Source organism: Musca vetustissima, unplaced genomic scaffold (assembly GCF_032173495.1).
Source record: "Musca vetustissima isolate MV318-11 ecotype Yass unplaced genomic scaffold, APGP_CSIRO_Mvet_v1 utg6852, whole genome shotgun sequence".
Taxonomy (NCBI): domain Eukaryota; kingdom Metazoa; phylum Arthropoda; class Insecta; order Diptera; family Muscidae; genus Musca; species Musca vetustissima.
In genome coordinates, this window is record NW_026877323.1 from 3670 (window position 1) to 22144 (window position 18475).

The 18475-nt window shown below is 33.4% G+C and overlaps 1 protein-coding gene across 1 annotated transcript; it reads left to right on the forward strand.

The window, feature by feature from the left end:
- Positions 1–6708: 6708 nt before the first annotated feature.
- LOC133321901 (uncharacterized) lies at positions 6709–7319 on the forward strand (the record flags this gene model as incomplete). The annotated part of the gene is made up of 2 exons (XM_061530973.1): positions 6709–7080; positions 7199–7319. Coding segments are annotated over 2 exons (493 nt in total), but the record flags the coding sequence as incomplete, so codon positions are not given.
- Positions 7320–18475: the final 11156 nt, after the last annotated feature.

Sequence of the window (18475 nt, forward strand, 5' to 3'; positions counted from 1 at the left end):
TAAGCTTTTGAATACTTCGCTCGATTACATCAACAATGTTATGTTCCATTGAAACGTCACACAGCTCAGCTCTTGCTCTTGGATTTATCATTGGAGAATAAAGCGGTAAGAATTTAAGGTTGCATCTTTTGGATTCGATTAAATTTTTTATGTCATGTCGCTTGTGTATTTGAGCGTTATTTTCCAACTCTGGATTGATTTTCTCAAAAAAAAAAAATTCTATAAATAATTTAAATCTGTCTGCATTGACACTGGAATTAGAAACGATTGTGTGATGTACAACTCCCGCGTTGTTTATTGCTGCAATTATAGTGACATTACGACCTCTGATTGTAGGCAACACAATGTGTGCTCTTGTTCCTTGTCTTGAACGGGCTTGGGTTCTTCGTATGTGAAGATTAAATCCACACTCATCAATGAATATTAATTTTTCTTCTTGTTGGGGTATCCATTTTGTAAAGTCTTGAGCATATTTTTGTCTCAAGCCTAATGTTCTGGAGTCATTCATTCGTTCTCTTTCAATAGAGGCCATCTTCAGCGTAATTTTTAATTTCCGTAATCCATTTTCTATGCAGCTTGTGGAAATATTTATATCATTTTCTCTCAGCAGTTTAGTTTTTATGGCTTTGAGGGTAATTCCAGGTTGACTTTTTATATAGAACTCGATCAGACTTAAAACTTGTGGTGTCAACAACTTAGTTCTATTTCCCCCACGCTTATTTTCCTTCAATGTTCCAAAATTTTGTTTGTATCTTCTTATTAATGTTTTTGCTGAATTTATTTTTATGCAGGTTAAATTTACAGCCTCGGAAATGGTTCTCCCCTCTTCATAGAATTTAAATAATAACAATTTCATGTCTTTTGTTATTTTGTTATACTGACCCAATTTGTTTCGGTGTCTTGTAGATGTAGCTTCGGTAGGTTCTGCAGCATTTCCACTTGCAATACTTTGCGAGGATATTGATTCTTCCTCAGGTTCCCAATTATCAGAGCTTCCCGAGCTAAAATCAGATTCGCATTTATTTTAATCGTTGCTATTTTTAAATACAGTGAACTCTCGACAATGTGAGCATCCAAAACAGTGAACTCTCTACAATGTGAAGTAATTACAAACAAAACTTTGGAACATTGAAGGAAAATAAACGTGGAGGAAATAAAACTAATTTGTTGACACCACAAGTTTTAAATCTGATCGAGTTCTATATAGAAAGTCAACATGGAATTACCCTCAAAGCCATAAAAACTAAACTGTTGAGAGAAAATGATATAAATATTTAAACAAGCTGCATAGAAAATGGATTACGGAAATTAAAAATTACGTTGAAGATGGCCTCTTTTGAAATAGAACGAATGAATGACTCCAGAACATTAGGCTTGAGACAAAAATATGCTCAAGACTTTACAAAATGGATACCCCAACAAGAAGAAAAATTAATATTCATTGATGAGTGTGGATTTAATCTTCACATACGAAGAACCCAAGCCCGTTCAAGACAAGGAACAAGAGCACACATTGTGTTGCCTACAATCAGAGGTCGTAATGTCACTATAATTGCAGCAATAAACAACGCGGGAGTTGTACATCACACAATCGTTTCTAATTCCAGTGTCAATGCAGACAGATTTAAATTATTTATAGAATTTTTTTTTTGAGAAAATCAATCCAGAGTTGGAAAATAACGCTCAAATACACAAGCGACATGACATAAAAAATTTAATCGAATCCAAAAGATGCAACCTTAAATTCTTACCGCTTTATTCTCCAATGATAAATCCAAGAGCAAGAGCTGAGCTGTGTGACGTTTCAATGGAACATAACATTGTTGATGTAATCGAGCGAAGTATTCAAAAGCTTACTCGGCAAGATTGTTCTAACTACGTTATGGACATGGTTTTGAAAATCCCACAAGACTGCAAGTCGGGAACCCCTTCATTAAGATAAGCAGTTACCTTATCATCAACAATTTATTAAGTCAAATATGTATTTCGCATTTAGGACCGGGTATTCAATTCTTGTTCTTAAATATTTATTTATTAAAAAGTCAAGAAATATCCCTGTTTGTATTACTATTTATTTAGTTTTATGTAGTAAATATATTAAATGAAATCACACCGACTTAAAGAATATTTATGTTAATTACATAGGCATACAACTATATTTGTTAATATTCTTTGATTTAATTTGCAAATATTGGTTTAAAATTACTGCAAATATTACATTTCCTTAGATAAGAATAAAGGTTTCATTTAAATTGGAAAAAGTTGCATTCTATTTGTAAAAGGTTTCATTTCAATTGGAAAAGGTTTCATTCTATTTGTAAAAGGTTTCATTCCAATTGGAAAAGGTTTCATTTAATTTGGAAAAGGTTTCATTTAGTTTGGAAAAGGTTTCATTTCATTTTTAAAAGGTTTCATTTAATTTGGAAAAGGGTTCATTTAATTTGTAAAAGGTTTCATTCAATGTGGAAATGCTATATATATATATATATATATATATAACCAGATAGTTAATTTAATTTGTTTTAAAATAAAAAATTAAATGACTTTGATATATTTACGAAACCACACTGAAGCTAAGCTTTACGTTTTATTTTGTTTCATTATACTAATAATATTTTTTTCAATTTCTGCAAAAATTTCAAACCCAAGGTGAATAGAAACAAGGCGAAATAAATGTCTGTTGTTGCTTACTCAAGGTCGAGGGACGAGGTATTGAGTTTGTATTAGTGTCAAAAGTACTAACGTCAGGGTTGTACGTAATATATCCGGGATTCGACTGTGATGATTCAGCATTTACAATTTCATTTATTGGACATATTATATTACTGTCCATGTTGTTTGTATTTCTAGCTGAAAGCCCAGCAAGAGGATGCGCGTTTGTTGCATTAGTTATATCTGGCGGTTCTAAACTATGTGAATATTCATTAAAATTGTGATCACCATTAGGTATTGTGGGTGGTGTTGCTGTACTGTCAGTAGTGATATTCGATTTTGTTTGTTTTTCCAAATTTTTTGGTGAAGATGAGCAAAAAATCGTAGTTGGAAGAAATTCTTTTTGCTGAAAAAGTGGCGCACCGCGCGGAGGTGCCATTACATGTCGCGAAAATGGATGAACATTTGTTGATGAAGTACTATGTAATGACATAAAAAATAAAGAAGCATGGACAATATAGTATACGTACATATTAACAAACAATTTGTAATAGTGATTTTGACACTTTTCCAAGTCAACAAAAACAATCTTCATCCTGCATTTGTTTCAATCCCTCAACGTTTCTGCAACACATTTTTTAGTATAACTAGCAGCTTCCTTTTTTGATGGTAATACTATATCTCTTCTCTATCTCTATATATATAAAAATTAGGTGTCGGACCGATTTTGACCAAACTTGATGTATAAGATCAATGGGGCGTGAGGAGTGTTTCTGGGTAGTTTGAAGATCATCCGACAGATGGCGCAAAATTATTTTTTTTTTTTGCACCGTAATTTAAGATTTCTTCACCGATTTGTATCAAACTTTCTGCACAAGCATGGGCGTAATGAGTGTTTCTTAAGTCATTAGGCGTAGTGGCGTTAATTAGCCTGGTACCGACTCAAACCCAACATTTTTTCGTGAAAAAAATGAAATTAAGTAAATAAAGATCACTATTTTGTAACTCTATTTGCCCGATAAATCTATGTTATGTTTCGATAACCAGTTTTCGTGAAAAGTACGTGGATATTAAACAACAAATATTTACTTATTAAATTGAAGTTAATTTTACTTTAATGTACCTACATATAAAAATACTGAGAAAGGTGTAGTAAGTCATTAATTGAGAACGGCTGGACCGATTTTACTCAAAATTTCTTTTACTTGTCTGAAATTGAAGTGATATGCCCACGTTTTCCATATCAAGAGTTAGTCTATTTGAAAATATAAATTATCCTATGTGAAGCAATTTGCATGAAATATCTAAGTTGTGACATAAAAAATAGTAAAACGTAGAAGAATGGAAAATAAGTTTACATTCTGAATCGAGTAAGATCCATGCCCTATATTAATATGTTCCATAGGAAAATGTTGTTCCTTAAGGTACCTAAAATTTTGGTATGCCACGGGAAATATAAAATCAGGTGGTTCCATAAAACGTTGGTTGGTCAATATATTTGAACTTTTTACTTACCACGTATATATCCGATACAAAAAAAGTGTATCATAGAGAAAAAATTCTACCGTTAAGCTCAACTGAAACCAGTAAGGAAAGTTCAAAAGTCGGACGGGCCGATTATATGATACCCTTCACCACTTTGGGTTCATAGAAGATTTTTGGATACATCAATGTGCAAATTTTGTCTCATTCGCAGCAAAATTGGAAGTTTGGTGCACCTTTACATAAAATCGAACGAATCTATATGTGGGAGCCATATCTTAATCTGATCCGATTTCAACAAAACTTGGCATACATCAATCTACACCTATTTCTGTGCAAAATTTTGTCTCAATAGGACCAATGTTGGGAGTTTGGCGCACCACTTACATAAAATCGGACGAAACTATGTATGGGAGCTATATATAAATCTGAACCGATTTTCTATAATTTTAATTGGGTTTGTCCTTGGACCAAATAAGTGACATTTTAGCCAAATCGGATCATAAATGCGACCTGTACTTTGCTCACAAAAATACATGGACGGACGGACAGACGGGCATGCATAAATGGACTCAGAAAGTGATTCTATGCATATTCTCAAAAGGAACCATGGGTCTATCTCGATTATTTTTGCCTGTTACAAACATATGCACAAAGACACAGTGTGTTGAAGGGTATAAAAATAACCACTATGACAAAAAAACAATCTATATATATATATATATATATATAAATTACGTGTATGTTCGTGATCGCTAAACTCAAAAACTACTGCACCGAATTTTACCAAATAATATATACAGCCTCTATGGGGCATGAGGAATTTGAAGTTCATCTGACAGTTGGCGCAATATTTAGTTTTTTGTGTCGAATTGTATGTGGAGGTTCTATGGGGCGTGAGGAGTGTTTCTTCGTAGTTTGAAGTTCATCGCGAGTTACGTATCCGTACCCCATTGACCCCTACGCCCCTGCAAACATAAACCACATAATATTGAAATATACCAAATAAGCAAACACAACAGAAACTAGCGGCAGCAACAAAAAGAGTTTATGTTTGTTTTCAATTTCATGATTGCGAAACGCATAATTTGCTGATCGAACCGAAAAAATAAAGTTCTAAAACCTAAGTTCGAATTTTGTTTTTCTCCGGAATTATTACTGGTGCAGTCATGGTTATTTTATTCTAAAGAATAAAATAAAAAAAACCTCCGCTAAAGCGAAAATATATACATTAAACAAAAACTCTTTTAAATAATCAAAATATATTATAAATAAAGCAGCTACTGTTATCTATGCACAAGCAAGCGAGCAAATCAACACACTCCAGCAAGTGATAGTTCAACAAGAACGACGGATTCTAGAGCAACAGCAACAACTCCAACAACAAACCCTAACACATCCAAACAACAACAACCAAATTAATGATTTAACCATATCCCCTAGGGACATCATAGAACAAAATAGACGGACCATTGAGAGCACATCTAAACGGGGACGAAAAAATGATAGACATTATTCCAAAATACACAAGATTAGGGGTACTCTATGATAAAAGAACAATCCAACATAACCACAGATCAGTAGCAAGAAAGAACAGCGAGGCAGAAAAACAGCGACAAAAATAATACACAAAAAACACAATCAATTAATAGAGCTCACAGAACAAACGATTCTACACAAAGAAGACTTTCACATATGAAGACTTTCACATATATAGCCATATTGGTAATAGTGACATAGAGAGACTCAACAACACATTAACGGAAAAAATAAGAACACTTAATCTGAAAGAAAAAATACCAATAATAACACAATCCATAAAGCTATTACATACTATAATGATAACTACCATAGTACTATTAAGTGCACACCACTCGAAGTACAAAACTTTATGGTAGACCACAACACTATATACGAACGGTTAAAAGGAATAAAAAAGAAAAGCATAGACAAGGCAAATCGAAGTAGAGAAATCTACATAGAAAATAGACAGGTCGGGTTTATAAAAAAATTATAAGAATGTAAAAGAAGAACCTAAATTTAGAAAACACAGTTTTACCGGAATACATGAATCTAATATTAAAATACCTAATAAATTCTCATCAGAACCTATTCCAGACAGTGATCCTGCTAACATTGCTGATTACCCAAACGACAATTTCGAGAGCGGATTTCAAAATAACCCCAATTGACAACGATAACGGATATACCATTCTTAATACATTCGAAACTAACATTGTAAACGAAACCAAAATTGTCCTACATGTAATACAACCAATAGAAATATTTGACATTATCGACGCTCTAGAACAAAACACAATTAACTTAGGTATCAACTAAAAGAACATAATAAACAACCAAATAAACATCCTTAGAACAAAATTTGCCATCAAGTAAGAGAAATAAATGGGGCCTTCTGAATGTCGTAGGTACAGCCCACAAATGGCTCTTTGGCCTAATGGACGACGACAGGCAAAATATAATACAAAATTAAGACGTTTCTAACAGTAACAACCATAATATTATACAAACAATTAATCCGCAAGTAATTATTAACACTAATTTCAATGAAAGTTTATGTTTAATAAAATATAGTATTTTAGACGATAGAAAGAAAATTAATAATGCAACAAACACCATCCAAACACAAAACTCGGAGATACGAAGTCAATTGTTATTCAATGAAGTACTTATTAAATTAAAATTTTTAGAAAACAAAGTTGACCAAATAATAGAAAACATATACTCTGCTAAACACTACATCTTCCATCCCTCTATACTAACATCTGAAGAAATAGATAAATACAATATAGATTTCTATAAGTTAAGTCTGATGAAAATGGGTGTACTACTATACAACAACAACTGTTTAATATTTTCAATAAAAATACCTATAAACTATTCAAAACACATTGTAAAAATTATCGTTCCTATACCTAACCAGAAGTTCTATGAAATAGATGAATATTAACAATATATATTATACTTACGACAAAGATAAAACTCTAGAAAATTATTTTGAAAAAATTCTTGATTTTATTACATACAACAACAAAACATTTAGAAATAAAATAACATTTAATGATATTGTACTCATAAACACTAAAAATATAGAAAAAAATGAAGAACTAAAACAACATCAAAACATCTCATATTCCCTAATCTTGGTTGTATTTGTAGTGATGGTGATTGGTACGACAATTATCATTTATATCTTTAAAGGAAAATCCATAAATATAAAAGTTAATGAAAGAATTCAGGAGAATCCTTCGACAATGGGGGGAGGAGTTACGTATCCGTACCCCATTGACCCCTACGCCACTGGAAAAATAAACCACATAATAATGAAATATACCAAATAAGCAAACACAACAGAAACTAGCGGCAGCAACAAATAGAGTTTCTGTTGGTTTTCAATTTCATGATTGCGAAACGCATAATATGCTGAGCAGACATTCCCACTTTGTAACATTTAGTTATTTAAATTAAATTAAGTACAAGTAAAGTTAGTTCTAAGAAAGAACCGAAAAAATAAAGTTCTAAAACCTAAGTTCGAGTTTTGTTTTTCTCCGGAATTATAACTCGCGTGGGTGTAAAACGAAAAAAATATTAACATATCAAATTGAAGTAAAATTGATTTAAATCTGCTAATAAAAATTATGTAAGAAGCGTATAATAGCTCCTCAATTTGAGAACTGCGGGACCGATTTTACTAAAATTTTCTTTCAGTTATCTATAATTGAAGTTGGAAGGCTTTTATAAAAGAAAATTTTGGAAGAATACTCAAAAATCTTTAAAAACACAAGTTACAGAGAAGTTTCTTACCCTACATGAAATACCGAATTAAAGACAATTTATAGGGTATTTTTTACTACTTTCAATGTATCTGAAATCAGACAATGCAAAATGTCGACTTTCCATAGCTAGCTAAGTTGTTGAGGTATTTGTAATCATTTGTAGCGATTATTGAACATTTTAAATGGATATTTTGGCATATCCTAAATATAACAACGTATATATATATATATTGCTGGTTTAGATTCCTATTTAGAATACGTTCATGTTTCAGCCAATGATTCAGATATCGTGTGATTATATCCCATTTGTTGGTTTTATAACATAGACAAATTGGCTCGCCATTATTGTGCGTTTTTAAAGCCTCTTTATCTTTGGTACATATTTTGCATAGTCTGATTTTGAAAGTAGTAACAAATACCCTATAAATTGCCTTTAATTCGGTATTTCATGTAGGGTAAGGAACTTCTTCGTAAATTTTCGGTATAGTACTTTATGGTATATGTCCCACATAATGGTAGGCTTATCGGTCCAGCCGTTCTTTCAAAATATGTTTTTCAAGATTCAGTAGTGTTGGCGGTTTATTTGGGATACCATTTGTATTTTGTTTTTGCAAAATAGTCAGGCTGAATCCCAGTTTGTTGTTTTTATAAAAAAAACAACTATTTATTAGTGGGGAATGTATGGCATTGTTTGCCGAGGGGTAAGGCAGGGAAGACTATAGTTTCGGATCACGCCACTGATCCTCATCAGTTCCCTTAGTTTTTTGTTGGGATATTCTCCCCAGAAGCTATTGCTTCTATACAAAAAACCTTTCATACCCAAATGTCTCTTGTAACAAAGCGAAGTACTTAGCTGACCAACGACATAAACTGCATGAGAATTTCGCTGGAGCCTCACTTCGAGGTTAACAAGGCATTTACAAACAATACCACACCTTTCCCACTGTTGTGTGTTGTCACATCGCGACAAATGCACACAACGACTTTGTTGGTGTTGCTGGTGTACAGCAACAAACCAAACAGTTTAACCGTGCCTGCGTCTACAACTTCAGTAGTGTTGGCGGTTTATTTGGGATACCATTTGTATTTTGTTTTTGCAAAATAGTCAGGCTGAATCTCAGTTTGTTGTTTTTATAAAAAAAAAACAACTATTTATTAGTGGGGAATGTATGGCATTGTTTGCCGAGGGGTATGGCAGGGAAGACTATAGTTTCGGATCACGCCACTGATCCTCATCAGTTCCCAGTTTTCCAGTATTTTTCTCAAAATGTTCTATCATAAAAACTTTCCCACTTCAGTTACATATAACAGAAAGAAAATTGTAGTCAAATCGGAGTTGCTATACATTGTTTACATAATTTTATAATCTTTTTTCGATTGACTCCCACGCGTTTTTCACGAAAACTGTTTATTTATAAATTGGTGTCGGAATACTAAACGTCGAAATTAACTATATGGCGCGCCATATGTCGGACCAACTTATGATTAAACAGAAAAACTCCTCACGCCCCATAGAGCATATACATAAAGTTTCGTCAAAATCGATGCAGTAGTTCTTGAGTTACGGTGCAAAAACACAAAAAAACTATATATTGCGCCATCTGTCGGATGAACTTCGAACTACACAGAAACACTCCTCACATCCCGTAGAGGCTGTACATACAATTTGATCAAAATAGGTGCAGCAGTGTTTTTGTTTAGCGATCACGAACATACACGTAATTTGTATATATATAGAGATAGAGTTATGGGAAGTATATATATATATATATATATAAATTCGAATCCTACATGGGAAAAATTGCGCATTACATGCTCTAGGTGTCTAACTTATATGTGCCTTTATTGTTTCTTAAAAAAAATATATTTTTCATGATGTGAAAAATGTTTCCATTGAGAACGACTGCACCAATTTGACTCACATTTTCCTACGGTTGTTTTTAATTGCTGTGGGAAGAATTTTGCCAGAAAAAGAAAATTTTGAGAAAAACATAAAAAAAGTCGGAGATTGAAGTAAAAGAACTTCGAAATCTTTGTTTGAACTTCGTCAAAAGTGGTTTGATTGAGCTTGAGCTTTCGCTCAAGAACGATTATGAAAAGGCATTTTAAGGCATTTAGATCACACACCTTAGAGAATAGAAAATAATACTTTTAGTCATGAAAATATTCAGATTGTTATGCTCTGAAAAGAAAAGAGCTTTTTACAACAACAACCTTAAAAAATTGGATTCGGTCAAATATAGTTTGGATTGGTGTGCATTTTCGAACAGGTTGAACAATAAAATATCGTCCCCGGGAGGAAATCTTACAGCTGACCGATTTACAACACATTTGAGCATGTTTTTTTAAGAAAATATAAAAGCTAAATTTATAAGTTGGTCCCTCCCATATGTTTTTGATCCATTTTTAGATCCTTCTTTTGAGTTTTTTTAATTAAAAAATATGCTGAAGTCCATAAAACCAAATAAATCACCGGGTAAAGATGGAATTCCTTACGAGTTTTATAAATTTTCTCCTGATATACTTTTAAAATATGTTTTATTTGTTTTTGATAAGATATTTTTGCAGTAGGAAATCCCTATGTCTTTTACACAATCAATATTGATACATCTTTAAAAAAAAGGGGACCTCAAATGTCTAAAATGTTCAATAAAAGTGTCTAAAATGTTCAATAATATTCTATTAAACCGTATAACCAGGTGGCTTACGCGAAATAGTGTTCTTAGTGAATCCGAAAAAGGCTATTCAACCGTTGACAATAATTTTAACATTGTGAATATTAATAATCATTGATGCTTTTTTTCAGGTATTTTTGATGAAAATAAAAAAACTGGTTTTTATTTCACATTTTGCTCGACGTTTCGTTGGCTTTTTTCCAACATTATCATGAGCGTTTTTATTGACAAAATAAAAATTATAATTTCTTTTTTTTTAAACTTACCTTAATTATTTTTCATTTTGTTTATTATTTACTTAAATTAAAATCGGGACTCATTTTGATGTTCCTTCATTCTCACACTAACATTCGCTTGGTTGTACCCACATACACTTTTCGTGTATGTGGGTACACATACACATTTCCGCATATTGTTTCGCTTCAAAATAATATAAATAAATGCACATATACATTCTTCGTTGATTGACCTAATCCCTAGAAACAGCCTATTTTACAAGCTAAATATAATGGTCCTGTCGTCAAAAATGATAAGAATTATACAGGGCATATTCGATAACACGACAACGAAAATCAGGGATGGACATTTTTATTCAAATTCGTCCTGTATAAACTCAGGCGTGAATTAAGGGTGCATTCTAAGTCCAACTCTCGAAATGTATTGTTGCAAATGGGATTTAAAAGTTAATTTATCCAAATCAAAAGAGTTAGTCTTCCGGAAATGCGGTAGAATATCTCCACAGAAATCGTTAACAGATATAATTACCTTGGAATTGAACTAACACACAATTTATCTTTCAATTCACATTTGCAATCAAAACTCATTTCTTCTAAGTTGGCTTTCAATTCAACATGGTCTAAATATATAAAAATAATTAAAAATAACTAAGAATAATAAATTGAAAATTTTAAATGCATGTTCAAGATCTATTATGTTTTACGGCTCACAGATATAGGGGTTTGATAAAAAGAGAACGTGGAAAAGCTGCTAAGATTTTTTATTAAAAGAAACTGGCCCTCCCTATACAGCCAAACTTTAAAATGCATTTTTGCTATATAAATAGTGTCTTGTGATTAGATTCCCATAGTTTACCAAGTATTCTTGCTGAAAAATCATGGAAAATAACATTTATTGGGCAAGAGAAGGGTCCTACCTATGTGAACAAATGCAATATCGCCCTCCTTATAACAAAGTACCAATAAGCAGATATTGGAAGGAGATTATCTGAACGAACCCGAAAACACACAACACTTTATTGGTGTATGTCCTATCTATTCGGTATACAGATTCCAATTTTTCGGAAAATATATGCTTAGAGAATAAGAAGTATTGGATGCTTTAAATGGTACGCATTTCGTTTCATTATATAAATATATATTGGCATGTAATAAATACATAAAACTTATAGTTAATGAATATAGTTAATAATTTTTGCAAGTAAATATTAAATCAAATCAATGTTGTATACACATATGGAAACAGCTATAAAGCAATGCAATTATATATGTAAAACACACTTAATTATCATTTAAGATACATTTAAATAATATTGGTGCTAACATAAAGTGTAATATGATCTATATATAAAATAAAAAAAATAATAAAATAAAGAAATATTCAGTTATCATGGTGAAAGACATCGAGCAGGAGGAAACACACAGTTCTATTATATTAAATCGGAACAAAAAGATTACGAGTTTGTTTCCATTCACATTTGGTATCATGAAGACAGAAATACGGTTCTTGAAAAAAAAAATTCTCCGTATTTTGGTTTGCCCTCGACATAAAAATCCCGCCCATTATTCACTACATCGAAAGTCGCCGCAGTATATTATTTCCGGTGAGGTTGGAAACATCATTAGAGATAAATACCAGTATTGTTATGGTAGAAATTTACGAAACATTTGCATTTAAAAGTGCCAACAATTCAGTATTTGTGGTATTCAGCGGGTTGTTTGCAAAGCTTCACTTATTTGTATATGAAGTCTCTCTTCACTTATTTGTATAGGAAGTCTAAACCACAATATATATATATATATATCAACATTCGCTAAAGCACAGATGCATGTGGGGTTAGTTATGGGATATTTCATGTAACTGTCAGCAATTTGTTAGTAAAACTCTTCGAAAAATTTTTCCATATGTTTTATTTGTCGTAGTTAAAGATATATACTAAAATTTGGATATTTGTCTCTAACCTCTCGGCCATATACTATTTAATGTTTAGTAATTTTAAGTACAAAATTTCGATAAATACAAAATTTAAGGACACTATCTCTACTCGTTCTGTGGTATGCAATGCTTTGCACTTTAAGTAGAAATGTAAACAAAATTGCCAAAACATTCTATTTCATAGAAAACAACCTGTACCAAATTCTATTTCCACCCGTACCGCCGTATACAATGTGTTGTAAGTATATATTAGAACTTATTTCTGAAAAATATTTTCGTAAAAATGTTTATTGCCATAGTCCAGATAATTAATTAGGCTTCTATCTTTATCCGTTCTACCGTCCACAATATTTATTAATTGTTAGTACTGTTAAGTTTACTAGCTTTTTAGTGTATTCCCTTTGTTTATAATATACAAAGCTACATACCGAATTTCATGATTATACTTTTTCCCACACCCTGCAATATTTTGTATTAAGCATCAATTTCAAAAAAAAAAAAAAAAGCTACGCCTCTTATTTGTACTCAATGTCGGAAATTTCAGTACTCTAAATTTACATTTATATTTATGACCATTCACTGCGGAACAATGTTAATACAATTTTCCAAAAATGTTTATGCATATCGCTTTATTATTAATAGAAAAGTTACATACTAAATTTCAGATTTCAGTCTCTTATTTAAGTACCAATTTCAAAAAACCAGATAACATGTAAAACCACATTTCTGTGATACGGAAGTTTTGTCTGATCAATCCAAATTCTGAAGTACACGTTTACCTAATGCATTCACAATTAAAAACAACCTCTTACTTACAAACCTCTAAATTTGATTTGACTTACAAACCTCGAAATTTGATTGGTCTTGGTAGCTTTAATTTGTCTCTTATCAAATGGATTCTAGGTGAGAATAACATAGACTATGTACCAGTTTTGTCAACAATCTCGGCACCTGGTATAAATAGCTTTTGGGACACTTTATATGATCGATGTCTGCTTCAAATAAATAATGTAAGAAATAACAAAAAACAGAATTCTTGACCTCGTTTTTTCTTCCTTCCCAAACATATCATTATGTAGATGATTACCCTTTGTAAAACCTGAAGATAAACATCATACGGTTTACTCCGTATCTTAGACGTTTACGTAACATTAAGAGTAGATAATATACAAGTGAAAAAGCGTTAAGTTCGACCAGACCGAACTTTGGATACCCTTTACCATAGCTATACTGACAGATACTTGAAATTAAAATATAGGGAACATACCAAAAAGTAAACCATTGTGTACACCAAACTCCTCAAACTACTGGAATTTCGATTACAAAGTTCTATTTGGGGTTATAATGATATGAGGGCTATGCCTAATTAATGATCGACATATGTCAATTTCGAACCCAATATTTTTCTTTTGTGTCTCAATTCATTCCTTCAGGAGGTATAATTATATTTGGGAGATGCATAGATGCTGCAGATATTTTTTATTGTCATCAGGCTAAACCATCTTAATTGTAGGGTAAAACTGACTATTTCGATTAACGGCTATACCCTTTATTATGGTAGAATACGCCTACACACCCCTACACACGGAACTAATCAGCTAACTATTGATACCCTACACAACTATGTTGTCAGGGTATTATAGCTTTGTGCAGCCCCAAAAGTTTGCAACGCCAGCGAAATATTGGTCCTAGACCCACCTTCAATTATACCGATCGTCATATCTCGACCAGCTGAGTCGATCTAGACATGTGTGTCCGTCCGTCTGTCCATTATAATTTGTAAACACGATACAGGCCACAGTTTGACCTATCTTCACGAAATTTTGCATGTACGATGGGTTCTGGCTAATGAAGAGTCCTATTGTTTTTGGTAAAGATCGGTTAATATTTAGGGGATGAAATGGATCAAATACTTAATTTATGTCGGTTTTTCTGGTCGCTCCAGAGGCCGCAATTATGGTCCACACATTTTTATATGAAGAAAGGGATCGAGCTAAAGAATAAGCATACCTGATTTTGTGTGAAAAATTACAAATTTTGTATTCTATAGCGTATATATTTACCCCTGCAGGACATACACCCGAGAAATTGATGGTGTATCCAAGAGGAGGGATTGGTTTTTAAATTGATTCCAATTATATTGTGGTATGTACTCGGATGTGGGAGTTACACTTACGTATTCTGATATTATTCAGTAATCCATTACCACACTGGAGGGCGGAAATAAAGATATGATCGCTTTGAAATTTTCCATGAGGATCCAGGTATGGCCAAGGACAACGCCTATAATTTTCGGTGATGATCAGATAATAATATTGGACCGAAACTTATTTTTTGTGTTTTTCGAGTCTTTCTAAAGGCCAAAATTAAAAACCGAACATCACAACGCAGCCCACGGTGAATTGAATCTAGACAATTAATTAGATGTACTGAATGTTAGAAATATTCGGAAAATATATCAATGTATGGAAGAGGTGCTGTTGTATTCGGTCAAGAGAGTGCAACTATAGCGTAAGTGCAACATAGCCTAGAATATAAAACCTGAGAGAGTTAGATTTTCGTGGAAGTTGTGTTGCCGGCCACGTCCGACTTTACTCCTCCGCTCACTGGTTTAATGTAAGAATGGGGTTATGTGGAACTACTCCTCAAAAGGGGGCAGTTCCATATAAATGTTTTTAGGAAGATTTCTTATCATATGCGACTACAAAATACCAAATCACAGCGAATTCGTTTGAAAAACGAGCTCAAGAACCTCAAAATGCCGAAAACGTCGTGATTAATTTGAAATATAATATTATTGAGTGATAGTAAATTGAACCCGCCATAAGATCTTGTTCACTACCTTACATACGTCTGTGAGTATTTCATACTAAAGACAAAAGGTAGTAGCAAAATCTAACGAGTAACTTTGCCTAAGCGCCGCTTTGCGACACCTTAGCTTTTCATACAAACACTCGTTCCTTGGTTCACGACCAGAAATCATCAAACCCTATAAAAAAGGGAATTTTATATTGTTCCACGAACAATTATCAATAAAAAAAACAAATATACGTTTTGGCAAAAATTCTAATAAATTGTGTTTTTATACCCTCCACCATAGTATGGAGGGTATATTAGTTTTGTTTTTCCGTTTGTAACGCATCGAAATAATCATTTCCGACCCTATAAACTATATATATTCTTGATCAGCGTAAAATTCTAAGACGATCTAAGCATGTCCGTCTGTTCTTGATCAGCGTAAAATTCTAAGACGATCTAAGCATGTCCGTCTGTCCGTCTGTCTGTTGTAATCACTCTAGCGTCTAAACGAATTGAGATAGAGCCCCAAAATTTTGCATAGAGTCGTCTTTTGTCTGCAGGCAGGTCAAGTTCGATGATGGGCTATATCGGTCCACGTTTAGGCATAGCTCCCATATAAGGGTACCTCCCATTTTTCGGTATTTTGAAGTTCTTAAGCGTGTTTTTCAACCGAATTCGCTGAAATTTGGTACATTGGGTTCTTATTGGGTACTAAATGCCTCCACAAAAAATTATCAGTGTAGGTCCACTTTTTCTGGTAGCCCCCATATAACGGTACCTCCTAATTTTCGGTATTTTGAGGTTCTTGAGCGCGTTTTTCAACCGAATTCGCTGAAATTTGGTACATTGGGTTCTTATTGGGTACCAAATGTCCCTACTAAAAATTATATATATAGGTCCACTTTTTCTGGTAGCCCCCATATAAGGGTACCTCCCCATATCCAGTTTTTGGGGGGTTCTGACCGTATTTTTTCACCGAATTGGCTGAAATTCGGTACTTTGAGTTCTTATTGGGTAGCTAATCTTTGTACTAAAAATTATAAATATTGGTCAATTTTTTCGGGTAGCCCCCATATAAGGGTACCCCCCAATATTCTGTATTTTAGGGATCTTGAGCGCGGTTTTCAACCGAATTCGCTGAAATTTGGTACATGGCGTTCTTATTGGGTACCAAATTTCCCCTCTAAAAATTATAAATATAGGTCCACTTTTTTTGGTAGCCCCCATATAAGGGTACCTCCCAAGTTCCAGTTTTGGGGGGTTTTGATCGGATTTTTTCACCTAATTGACTGTAATGTAGTAATTTGAGTTCTTATTGGGTAGCAAATCTCTTCACAAAAAATTATATATATAGGTCAATTTTTTCGGGTAGCCCCCATATAAGGGTACCCCCAATTTTCAATATTTTGTGGTTCTTGAGCGCGTTTTTCAACCGAATTCGCTGAAATTTGGTAACTTGTAGTCGTATATGGTAACAAATCTCCCCACCAAAAATTATTAATATTCACCGATTTTTAGGGGTAGTCCCCATATAACCCCCTTTTTATACCCTCCACCATAGTATGGAGGGTATATTAGTTTTGTTTTTCCGTTTGTAACGCATCGAAATAATCATTTCCGACCCTATAAACTATATATACTCTTGATCAGCGTAAAATTCTAAGACGATCTAAGCATGTCCGTCTGTCCGTCTGTCTGTTGCAATCACTCTAGCGTCTAAACGAATTGAGATAGAGCCCCAAAATTTTGCATAGAATCGTCTTTTGTCTGCAGGCAGGTCAAGTTCGATGATGGGCTATATCGGTCCACGTTTAGGCATAGCTCCCATATAAGGGTACCTCCCATTTTTCGGTATTTTGAAATTCTTAAGCGTGTTTTTCAGCCGAATTTGCTGAAATTTGGTACATTGGGTTCTTATTGGGTGCTAAATGCCTCCACAAAAAATTATCAGTGTAGGTCCACTTTTTCTGGTAGCCCCCATATAACGGTACCTCCTAATTTTCGGTATTTTGAGGTTCTTGAGCGCGTTTTTCAACCGAATTCGCTGAAATTTGGTACATTGGGTTTTTATTGGGTACCAAATGTCCCTACTAAAAATTATATATATAGGTCCACTTTTTCTGGTAGCCCCCATATAAGGGTACCTCCCCATATCCAGTTTTTGGGGGGTTCTGACCGTATTTTTTCACCGAATTGGCTGAAATTCGGTACTTTGAGTTCTTATTGGGTAGCTAATCTTTGTACTAAAAATTATAAATATTGGTAAATTTTTTCGGGTAGCCCCCATATAAGGGTACCCCCCAATATTCTGTATTTTAGGGATCTTGAGCGCGGTTTTCAATCGAATTCGATGAAATTTGGTACATGGGGTTCTTATTGGGTACCAAATTTCCCCTCTAAAAGTTATAAATATAGGTCCACTTTTTCTGGTAGCCCCCATATAAGGGTACCTCCCAAGTTCCAGTTTTTGGGGGGTTTTGATCGGATTTTTTCACCTAATTGACTGTAATTTAGTAATTTGAGTTCTTATTGGGTAGCAAATCTCTTCACAAAAATTATATATATAGGTCAATATTTTCGGGTAGCCCCCATATAAGGGTACCCCCAATTTTCAATATTTTGAGGTTCTTGAGCGCGTTTTTCAACCGAATTCGCTGAAATTTGGTAATTTGTAGTCGTATATGGTAACAAATCTCCCCACCAAAAATTATTAATATTCACCGATTTTTATAACCCCCTTTTTATACCCTCCACCATAGTATGGAGGGTATATTAGTTTTGTTTTTCCGTTTGTAACGCATCGAAATAATCATTTCCGACCCTATAAACTATATATATTCTTGATCAGCGTAAAATTCTAAGACGATCTAAGCATGTCCGTCTGTCGGTTGTAATCAC